At 45.3% G+C, this 11,804-nt stretch overlaps 1 protein-coding gene across 1 annotated transcript in view; it reads right to left on the bottom strand.

The window, feature by feature from the left end:
• The window catches only part of LOC109520293 (5,6-dihydroxyindole-2-carboxylic acid oxidase-like), a 6,913-nt gene extending 3,344 nt beyond the window's left edge, over positions 1-3,569 (bottom strand). The window contains exons 1-4 of the mRNA XM_019877419.1: positions 3,099-3,569; positions 1,533-1,855; positions 578-782; positions 342-509 (exon numbers count right to left, since the gene is read on the bottom strand). Coding sequence (XP_019732978.1) covers positions 342-509; positions 578-782; positions 1,533-1,855; positions 3,099-3,456 — 1,054 coding nt within the window. The 5' untranslated portion in view covers positions 3,457-3,569. The remainder of the gene's footprint in view (positions 1-341; positions 510-577; positions 783-1,532; positions 1,856-3,098) is intronic.
• Between the last annotated feature and the right edge of the window lie 8,235 nt (positions 3,570-11,804).

Below are 11,804 nucleotides of genomic sequence, written 5' to 3'. Positions count from 1 at the left end.
GCCTTTTAGTGTGGAAAATACGGTACTCAAATTTAGTTAATTTATTTTTTCAATGTATTACTGATTAAAATCTCTCAAGTGGAAACCCAACAAAGCAAAGAATGCCAAGGCTAAAGATGGCACAGTTTTTTTAGTTGTAACCAATCAGAAGAAATTCATTTGGGGAAAAGGCACAGGAATGGTCACACGGTTGTTTGCCAAAAGGTGGCGCTACAATCCCCAATGTGGAGCCTGAAATCTTGAACAACATTCAGGCCTCTCTGCGCATTCCAGGAGTGCTCCCTCAACCTTTTCGCCAGCCCTCCATTCAAAATCGATGGAAATGCCACCAGCTGGCTCACCTTCAATGGTGTTTCTGAAGCTTTCCGAGGAAGTGGAGTAGAACGGCGCCGTATCAAAAGTGCTGACTTGCAGACAGTCGGCCACATCCTGAGGTTCCGGGAGACGCTGGACCATCGGCCTGTTGACGTTACCTCCCGGGTTCCTTCTTATCGGAGACGTCTCGGTGCCTGCGAGGAGACGCATAATCGGTCTAATAGAGTCTCGCGGTAAGGCCGGCGAGGACCAACGGCCTTACTGTTGCAGATGGTTCCCAGCGTGTCATAGTCGGCCACGCTCTCGCAGATGACCCGCCACTGAGAAAAGACGGAGTTGGGACTGAGCGAGTCGGCGTCGAAGCTGCTCCGGGCTCCCATCAGGTCATCTGTGCAAATGTCGCACGTGCTGCCGCCGATGGCAAAGTTCCAGTAGGGCAGGGCGAACGTGGGCTCTTGTAGCATGTCCTGGTGGGTTTTGTACCAAACGGAAAGCAACAGACAGGCTCAGAGACTGGTTGCAAATTAGAAGTTGGCCAATTTTTTTACTCCGAGTACACCCCGAAAAAAAGAATTTGTTCTCCAAGTAGGACACGCTAGCATATCAAAGTATTTCACTTCAAATGGAATGAACCTCAAAGTTCAAACTACGGCCTGCCATCTATTTTTCAGCGGCTGCAGCATTTACTACAAATCTGACACGGCGCCGCAAGGCTTGTTTAAAAAAATAAAAATTTGAACGTGGGCAGAGTGAGAAGGAAAGGTGTCAAAGTGTCGGGGTGCATCTATAGTCTCGTGTGGTACAGTGACGAGGCCGCCCCAAAATCCTGATAATCCGAAACTATAGGCTTTATCCCCTTAACCGAAAGCTGTTGCTGTGTGCAGCAGTTTTCTCAAAAATAACGAGAAAATATAAACAGTATAGAATGATTTGCTTGCTTGTTTTCAGTTTGTTGAAAAATGAAAGTCAAAAGAATTTCAAAACAGCCCGTGCATCCTTCCTTTTTTAGTATGTGGTTTGGATGATAGATGGTTTTTGGGAGAACCGCGACCGTACCCGCAGCCTTGAGAAAAAGTTTCATTCCAAACCGCTGTGTCTAATTTGTTTTGAAGGCCAAACCATGAGATTTGCATTCCTAATTCAGATTTCCCTGAGTGGTGAAACCCATTTTCCGTCAAAGTGGAACCAATACATACGAATGTGGCCCGTTGGCTTACTTGCATGTCTCTCTCCAGCTGGAGCAGGTGGTACCGGTGCCAAGTGACGAACCCGGGACCCTCGTGGGAGAAATCCACGCCTCCGAAACTGGCTTGGCCGGCGCCAAGGAAGGTCTTGCCGACGGAGTAGTAATGGCTCCACACAAAGTAGTTGTAGATGGAGATGTTCTCGAAGCGTGTGCTGTTGCCGTCAGGCCCGAGGATCTCGGCGTGGCGCCGGGTGGCGATCACGAGATCCGGGTGCACCGTGCGCTTGGCCTGGTCCAGCGCGTTGACAAAGGCTCGCTTCTCTGCGGCGTTGAGCTGCATTACATTTCTTCTCACTGGAGATATACCCGGCATGATGTCAGTTAGTCTTATGTGAGTCTGTTTAATAACCATGGAATCCACCCCACCCCTCCCCCCACAAATGTTTAAAAGTTGAAGAACATTTCAAAAGTAATGCTAACTTTGCACGTTGTAAAATGGTAGACCAGACATTTTCGTCCTCGGGGTATAACAGTGATATGGAACGCTGGTATTGTGTCACATTTAGATGAGTAATTAAATGGTAAAAATGAACCTTTTTCTCACAAATTAGATGAGAAGATGGGGAGGGGGGGGGGGTTGGGGGGGGGGGCAATGGGTGCACCAGACCAAAACCTTTTCACAGCTACCGGCAAAATATTTATTAAAAATAATTGCTTATTGATGCTACTGTATATTTTGGTGGCAAATCACTTATTGCTTTTAGACAAGGCTATGTCCTGATTAAATGAAGCTCCTTCCCCTCTGCTTTGCACTAAAATGCTAAACCTAAGCAACAGCAAACTGATATGTCGGTATGGGGCAGCCAACTGGTTCGCACATCAGCCTCACAGTGCAGAAGCGCAGAGTTCGATTCTGACATGTTATCCCCGTGCCTGCGTGGGTTTTTTCCAGGTGCTCCAGTTTCCTCCCACATTCCAAAAACATGCATGGCAGGTTCACGGAACACTCTAAATTGTCCGGAGGAGTGATTGTGAGCGTGAATGGTTGTTCATCTATGTGTGCCCTGCGATTGGCTGGCAACCGGTTCAGGTTGTACCCTGCCTAGTGCTCAAAGACAGCTGGGACAGGCTCCGGCATGCCTCGTGAGGATGAGAGGATAAGAAAATGGGTGGATGGATATAACGGCATGCAAAAAAGACCAATTTTATCCAATTAGTTGATTGTCCATCTAGCTCACGGGTGTCAAACTCAAGGCCCGGGGGTCAGATTTGGCCCACCAATTCATTTTCTGCGGCCCGCAAAAGCAAATCAAACATGTCAGTTTCCATTATGCTTGCTAAAATCTCATATGTAATAAATGGTAGCGAGCTATTGTAAGCATTGTCTTGTTACCAAACCCTTCATTACAGTAACTTCAACAATATTTGAATAAACCGGTATCAGTGACTTCTTTATATGGTTTCAGTCATAACGGCCCCGGCCCACAAAGGGAAATGGTAACTAAAAGATGGCCCGCGACAAAAAACGAGTTTGACACCCGTGATCTAGCTGGACCGCACAGGTGTGCCGAATGTCATGCCCATGAAGCGCACTCACCCACAGACACTCTCTGGTCACAGTTGTCTCCGGACCAGCCGTGTCTGCACCGTCCACAGTTGTAGCCGCTGAAAGTGCCGCTGCAGCGGCACGTCCTGTTGAAGAAACGGACCGGCCAGCGCTCTCTGTCGTCCCGACCGTCGTGCGGGTATTGGGGGCCGTGGGGTCGCGCATCCGCCGCGACGGACGTGCACTGGCCGCGGCCCGCGCCGGAGCCGCACGGGCCTGCGTCGAGACCCGGCGGGGACGGGCAACACTGGCCGCTCTGGAGCCCCTCGGGGGTCACGCACTCTCTGGGGAACTGGGCGCCCACCGGAAGCGAGCCCAGCACGACCAGTAAACAGCAGCACTGCCACATTGCGTCCGAATGAGTCGCGCCCAGCTGTGCTCCCGAGTTCTCTTTTCCAGACCACCCCGCCTCAATTTGACCCACGCTCCCCGCCACCCCCAAACAAGTGAAGCGATTTTAAAGAGCAGATTAGCACATGACTACCCGTTTTTTTTTTCCGCCCCTGCCCGCGTGATCCAATCACGCACGAACATCTACAGCGTTTCCTCAAGCCCCTCTCCTGTGGATTTTGTGGCATGAAAGGAAAAAGGAAAAGAAAAGTCACAAGGCTTCCTTTTAGGGTCCTATCATTCAATGCTTACTATTTTAGGGACAAAAACATTGTAACCAAATTGATTTCTCAGCTGTCTATACTTGACTTGACTTCTCACTTATGAGCTAACTTGATTTGTAAACACACAACTTTGGCGTTTATTAAACTTTGGAATTCCATTTGTATAGCGGTCACTCTTGAACTATTTGCAATTGAAAAGATGAAACCAAAAAAAAAAGAGATAAATAAATCCGTGTCAATAAAGATTCGTGCACCTAAAATGATCGTCGGGAAGTGTCCTCCTTTAGAATCATCGTATAAAGTTGTTCTCAAAAAGACATCTTGAATTTCATTTTAATTTTGAAATTGAATAGCCCACTGAATATAAAACTCATTTGATGAACTTACTTTACTGAAATCTTTACATCATTTTTAACTTAGCGGTACTTTTACGTTTTTTTGCAATGATGCTACTTTTAAAATTTATTTTAAAATATCATTCACCCCCTGGAGTGCCTTAGCATACCCCCAGAGGGGACACAGCCCCCTGCCTTGGGGAAAAAAGGATAATTTCTCCAAATGGCTGATAGCGAAAACCAAAATGCTCCATTAAATTCCCATTTAACACATACTGTAAGTGTATTGTTCGTATACTATTTCTTCCAATGAGTCATAACCAGGTAGAATAATAAAGAAATCAAGAGAAAGTCCAATTAAACACTACAACTCACTCACATTCTGCCTTTTTTCCCTGTTTTTTTTTTTTTTTTAAATCAAAGGCGAGGATTATCTGAAAAGGCCGAGTCACATGGTCCCACATGACCACCACTACCCCGTCACCCGCAGGTTTTCTTTGCGCACATGAACAAGCCACAGCACACGTGATGAGAGTGTGGACACAAGAGAGTTCGTCACGGGGCTTGCGGGAGGGAACCAGAATGAAATACAACTTGTACGTCACTATTGTCGGATAATGAAGTTGGGAACTTCAATTGAAATATAAATCGTATAAAATATGATTTTGCTCACAGAATGGAAGGACATTACTCAAAGCCTGTGGGTCTGTCTGCGTTTGAGGCAGTGCATTGTTTTACTTTTTAAGTTATTTACTTGTACATATCAAAATTTGACATGAACTCCCCTGAAATGTTCCAGACACATATGAGAAAATGATCTGATGAAATCAAGGTTGAACATTTTGAGACAAATTTAAATAGCAGCCATTTTAAGCAAAAATCGCCGAACCAACCAGCCGCAAAAAGCCTCCCAGAACAACTGAAATTTGCTCAGAGGTCATCAGTGGCACTTCAATGAGTGACAAATGTGTGCTGACTCCCATGTAACATGATGGCCTGTGAAATTCTGAAAACAGCCACATCACGAGTCAGGAGAGGGTGTCCACACTTAAGCAACCACATGATCTCATTTGTTTCTTATTGCTTATTTGCCCTATGGAAAATACATATTTTCTTCCCATTTGAGTTACGCATGTTATCGGTCAAAATCAATGATGGTTGCTGTAATTTTTAAAAAATATCATGAGCACTCACACACATTTATTTAATTTTATTACATCTTTTATATATACACACCTGCATCTTGTTTTAAGTGTTTACCATAGCAGTAATTTGCTATTGGATTCATTTTTTTTGTACCAGCAACCATCAGATCTGATTTCATTAATCATGTATTGTAGTTTGACAACCAGCAGAGGGCAGTGATGTCCTTCATTTTACTTTTGATTTGCACCCCAGATCTTGTTTCTATTCATCTCGAGCAGATCTTTGCATATTACATATTATTGGCTACATAATGGGAGTTGGGGATTTAAAAAAGTATGTCTCCTGCCAATGCACCTGGGCGCCATGCAAACGTGTTCCCACGCTGACTCAACTTTGCCTAATTGGCGCATGCGCGACTTCTCCGGTGAAGGAAATTAATTGGCTTCTCAATATAGACGGACATTGATCTACGCGCCGCGCCTGCTCTCCGGATGAGGAACTTTGATAAAACTTCCATCCTGAGAACACAAAAGAGACGCCGAAGCTCCTCGGCGCTAACGATGGCACCGCCACGCACGCAGGACTTCTTTCATAGAAGACCCCCCCCCTCCCCCGAGGCTCTTGCTCAAAATAAGTGACGCGCTCTCCTAATGAGAAGCGGTACGATAAACAACTTCTTATATTGGGGCCACGGCAGTCCTTTCAGGGAGCTAGCTAGTCGGGCCTAGATTCCTTCAAGATGCTCACTGCACAACATTTATTCGACTTGACAACATTTGTTCATTGTTTTCCCAAATAAATAAAGAAAGAAAGAGAACAGGGACAGCCCTTTTTTGGCAGGTAACTGGCCTGGACCAAATGTGGCCCTGATTTATGAAATGAATAAGGCACAGGGGCCTTAAGAGCCACTATCCTGCAAGTCTTTGATGATTCTCTCCTCCAACACATCTGATTCAAATGATCAGAATCAACACCGAGCTCTGATTCTCAGAGCTCAGACTCAATATCAGGCTCTCATTCTGTTCGTTTGAATCAGATGTGTTGCAGGAGGGAAACATCGAAAACATGCAGAAGAGTGTTTCTCGGGGACCTGGACCTTGCCCACTCGTTTATTCAGTTGCCACCGCAACCCTTTTAGGTAACAAAATAGTCAAGCCTATATTTTTTGTTTGACTTGACAAATTTTACTCTGACTGCAGACTTTTCATTGTTCTCTCAAACGCATTCACAACAGCAGAACTTTTAGTCAGCTACCTCATCGGGCTTACAGTCTGTTTGAATGCTATGTTTCTTTATTTCTGGATATGTACTGTATACTATGCTTCTTATTTTTCTTTTTTTAAACATGCATTTCCTACAGCAGACCTTTTAGACGGCAAACTAGTTGGGCCTACCAATCTTGTTTCCTTGTCATATGACTCTCAATGAACCCGCTCCGGCAGCTAGCTGGTCGGGCCTGGCCCAGTTGTGCCCCTGGTTGATGAAATTAATATGGCCTACATTCCTTCAAGACACTTCCAACCCATTTATTCAATGCAACAGATTTCACTTTACTTGTACTTTGTTTACTTTGACATTTAATTACGACAGCAGCCCTTCTAGGCAGTAAATGAGTCCACCCTCACAACACACTTATTTTCCGAAACATATTTTACTTTCTCTGCACATTGTTGACCTGGTCATTCATACCCATTCCCGACGTCAGCTCTTCTAGGCAGCAAGTTAGTCGGGCCTGCTGTGACCAACACAACTGATGCATTCATTTCATCTTCTCAATAAAATGATATTTGATGACAAAGAAAGTGGTAATAGTCCCCGAACGAGGCCGGCAGCGAGTGGAGGAAGGCATCTCATGCCCGTCGATTTTTTTTTTTTCCGCTGACTTGTGCATAAGTGACAGGCTGCACTGTGGATGGATGCTTGCATGGCTAATGCGCTGGCTCAGCACGAGCGCCGGCTAAGTAGCGGCAACAAGAGATCGGGGAAGGGTGCGCTTCTTTCCTTCTCGCTGCCTCCCCTCTGACAGAAAGGTGGAACTCCACCTGCGTTTTTAATACGCTCATAATCCCAATCAGACATCTCGTAAACACTTTACGATTCGTGTGACAATTCGGAGGAGACAATAGTCAGTCAGACTCCCATTAGGAACGCTTGCGTAACAAACCACGATAAATTATGCAAGCCACTCCACTTGTTATCCATTTTTAAAGCGCACCCTCTTTTGAAGCAACTACAATTGGACATTTATGCCATGACGTGGGCTCTTGTGCCTCTTGTGAGGACTGAACTTTGTTTCAAACGGAAATGTGATGTGACAAGCAAGCGCTAAAGTATTAAAGCTGTCGGGAGGCCGCGTGATGTCATCAAATGGCGTCACTGCCGACGTCGTGCCTGCATAGCTTGTTAGGTAACTTATTATGAAATGAGGGAAATGATCATATGAATTGTTGGAATTTAAGGGCAGACTTTATTCTATTTATTTATTTACTGTAGTTTTTAGAAAAGGAAGCTGTTCCTGGGAAGGAGAACTGGCACTGATTAAGATCACGTAGGCCGCCCGACTTCCACGAAAGAATGATGTACGACCCAGTGCTGATGTTTTGTACTTCCCAGTTGTTTCATTGACTATTCAAAGACAAGTCTAGTGTATTGGAATTTCATTGGGATACAGCATCACTTATAAACATTGCAAGAACCTGGAAGAAGGAATTCCACTGTGGATACTTTTATTCCTAGCGAGGCTGCAGGGCACTCTTCTCGGAATTCCCAACAAATTCTATGGCATGTAATTCATTCCATCCATTTTCCGATCCACTTTATCCTCACAAGGGTCGCGGGGGTGGTGGAGGCAATCCCAGCCGTCTTCGGGCAGTCGGCGGGGGACACCCCGAACCAGTTGCCAATCGCAGGGCACACAGAGACGAACAACTGTCCACGCTCACACTCACACCTAGGGACAATTTGGAGTGTTCAATCAGTCTGCCACACATGTTTTTGGAATGTGGGAGGAAACCGGAGTACCCGGAGAAAACCCACGCACGTACAGGGAGAACATGCAAACTCCACACAGGAAGGCCGGAACCCGGATCGAACCCACAACGTCTGCACTGTGAGGTCGACGAGCTAACCGCTAATGTTATATTATCGATTTAGTAATTTCATCTAAATGGCATTGTCTTTGTATTTTTAGATATTTGCGTGTATTTTATTATTTTTTGCTTGTTTGAACAACTGTGATGTGTGAATGCCAAATAGAACCATCAAATCAGTACCACACAACTTTAACACAAGATTGCCTGTTTCGTAACTGTTCTGAATGAGTGATATTTTTTTTCACTACCCAAGGGAATGTTTCGACTTTATTCTTGTAACAATCAGATTTTTATTTTTTATTTTTTTGCACGTGGATTCTGGCGTACTTCTCCGCATTCCTGGAGCACAGATACACAGCTATGAAGTGTAGGTCCCGAAGTGCAAGCGAGTTTTTAGAGAGGAAGTCCTCCATCTTACCGTCATGCCCTTAAGCCTAATTAAATATTAAACCTTTTATTGGATGCCGCGGAGGTATTTGTAAATACATTTCGTGCCAGGAGAAGCACTGAAGCTTCCAAATTCACCTCCTGACACAACGTTGAGGTTATTGCCATCGCACCCCCCACCAGCTCCTGCAGCCTCCGGTCCATTTAGGACCATTTAGAATGATGAAAGACAAAGGGAATTGCAGGAGAAAAGCTTCCAGGGGGAAGGAAGGCAAGTTGGGCCAGTAATAAACTATTCCTCGACAGGATAGGACAGGTTAAGGCGAGATTTAACGATATAGGATGAGCGACGAAACAAACAAAAGGAACAGCGAAAAACAGGAGCGCTTTCCATCTCGCGAGATATCTAGCTAGCTAGATGATTCCCTCATTTTATACTAAGCTAGCTAGCTAGCTAGCTATCTCGCTAGCCATAAACTGCATATACACTGTGCAGTATTAGCCGCAGCAGTTGAGGACACTGCGGGAAGCTTGGTTATAAACAACATGGGAAAAGCTCGCTCCAGCTCATCTATTCCTGTGCCATGCTTTGAGTTCCTGTCTCGCCGAGGCAGCTCAATTGATGACCTCACCCAACTTGTACAAATAAATCAAGATGACCGCCATCAGTAGAGTCGCGGGGCTATCGGCTCATCACCCCGATCCGAATCAATTTAGGAGCATCTTGTAAAACGCACAATGGTCTTCATTTTGTTCAATCCACAATTGCCAGGTGGAAATTAGAAAAGGGAGTGTGTAGTGAGTCGAGTGCAGTACTAAAAACCACCAGGTGATGGTGCACTTTCACCAGAATCTGGATGCTCGTGTCAGGCGGATTTCTTTTTTTGGGGGGATGCCAATTAGTTGTGTTTGTCAAACCATATTCTACATATGTTTCCGACTTTCGTCTGCTGTCTCTTTGTCATTATGACTTTGACATGTTATACAACAACAACTATTTTGGAAAAACCCTGACCTGGTTTTGAGACAAACCAGAGTAACGTCATGGTTCATTTTTATCTCGGATGAAATTGTGATGTGATGTTAAAATTAAATCAAATCGGGGGAAAAAGTCAGCACAACTTTATTCTTCGAATATCACAACATTCATTCTAGAATAGATGCCTTTATTCACCTAAAAAAATCGATACATATTCTGGGAAAAATGCATCATTTGTTTAAAACAAACAACCAAAAAAAAAAAGATTTGGAAAAAAAGACTGAATTCATGCAGGGACGTCAGATTTATGTGGTATGTCCCAATCACAACAGAGGTTTTAATTTTCCCAAAGTTAAGGTAGGAGATAATTGGTTTATTATTTATTGCCACTCAACACATTGCAGGCGTGCACTTTTTTAAACGAGAGGACAATTTACTGCAAATTATTTTGCGGCTCTCAGAGCGAAGGCTAGTGGAGAAGTGCTTGAGGACTGCTGTCCTAAACCGCCCACCGGCAGGCCATACACATTTGCAGATAAGGCCGAAGACAGTCTGGTGTGGCCGTGGTGGGAGTCATCAATCATGACATGCCTCTTTCTGGACAAATCAAACGCACCCTGACGAAAAACAAAACGACAGACCCAAAGCCGAGGCGCGAGGCGAGCGAGGCGCTTCCTGGCTGATGAGCATGAGGGGCATGTTGAGCCACTTTGTGACATCCAAGGTCACTCATCTCCAAGCAGATGGATGGGAAAGGCTTCCTCGCACCAAATGGGACCACTTTTTTCTTCTTGTTCTGCAGGATGGATGCACATGTTACGCACGGAGGTGGCACCCACCGGCAGGCCATACACATTTGCAGATAAGGCCAAAGACAGTCTGGTGTGGCTGAAGGGCCGTGGTGGGAGTCATCAATCATGACATGGCTCTTTCTGGACAAATCAAACGCACCCTGACGAAAAACAAAACGACAGACCCAAAGCCGAGGCGCGAGGCGAGCGAGGCGCTTCCTGGCTGATGAGCATGAGGGGCATGTTGAGCCACTTTGTGACATCCAAGGTCACTCATCTCCAAGCAGATGGATGGGAAAGGCTTCCTCGCACCAAGTGGGACCACTTTTTTCTTCTTGTTCTTCAGGATGGATGCACGTGTTACGCACGGAGGCGGCCAAAAGTACTGACACTCGACTGAAGTAGTAGCAAAAAAACAAAAAAAAAAAACAACCACTTGTAAAAGGTGAAGTCGTGAAAGTGCGGAGCTGTGGTAAGTAGTCACAGTGAATGCTGCCCAGCTTCAACACACCTTCTGAAATGTACCTTGCTAGATGTTACATTTTTTCTTTGTTACACCCCTCCAGGGACAGTCACTCACTTATCTACACCATTTTTTTATGGCTGACAGCTAATCAGACCTTGATATGGGGCAAAAAGTGACCAAAACAGCCAAACAATGTGAGACTTTTGACTTCCCATACAATTTGATTTCTGATCTATATCCAAACTCCTTCAATGCAGATTTGAATTTTTCTCCTGAATCGGGAATGACAAGTTCCAGGGCCTATGCGTCTTCTGACTTGTGTCTGCAAAGTACTGAAACGCTGCAGACTCTTTGCGGCCGCAACAGAAATGCAGCAGCTTAAAGGCAATTTGGTTGAGAGAGTCGAGTTAAGAGACTCAGATAATTCATCTCACTAACTTGAGTTAATGGACTCAGATGATTTACAGACTTGACTTGGGAGACCCACAGCGCAGAATCGGGTGATTCGTTTCACTGACCAAAAAAAAAAGAGTCCACCTTTTGCGCCGTACAATTCAATCTACGCAAGCCTTGAGCAATAGCTCAAGCTTCATTTTTTTACTGCAGGAGCTGCAGACAATTTGAGGCACTCCCCATGCTGTTTGCATGCTACCGATTCCACCCAGGTCAAGGTCAGTGATTCCACGGGAGAGAAATCCGGGCAATGATTCCATCTTGAACAGCGCGATTCAGGAAAGTAGTGAAGTGTAGCCCACATGTGCAACTGGCCTCCTGGCATCTTCACGCAGCCGTCCCATTAAAATGCCTTTGAAGCTTGCCCGCCACATTTACCCAAAGAACAAAGAGCAGAGATGCGATGATGATGAATTTCACCCCCACCCCACCCC

The sequence above is a fragment of the Hippocampus comes genome, unplaced genomic scaffold (assembly GCF_001891065.2).
Source record: "Hippocampus comes isolate QL1 unplaced genomic scaffold, H_comes_QL1_v1.1 scaffold143, whole genome shotgun sequence".
In the NCBI taxonomy this organism is placed as follows: domain Eukaryota; kingdom Metazoa; phylum Chordata; class Actinopteri; order Syngnathiformes; family Syngnathidae; genus Hippocampus; species Hippocampus comes.
The sequence above is the reverse complement of the archived record's forward strand: the minus strand, read 5'-3'. Positions and strand labels throughout refer to the sequence as shown.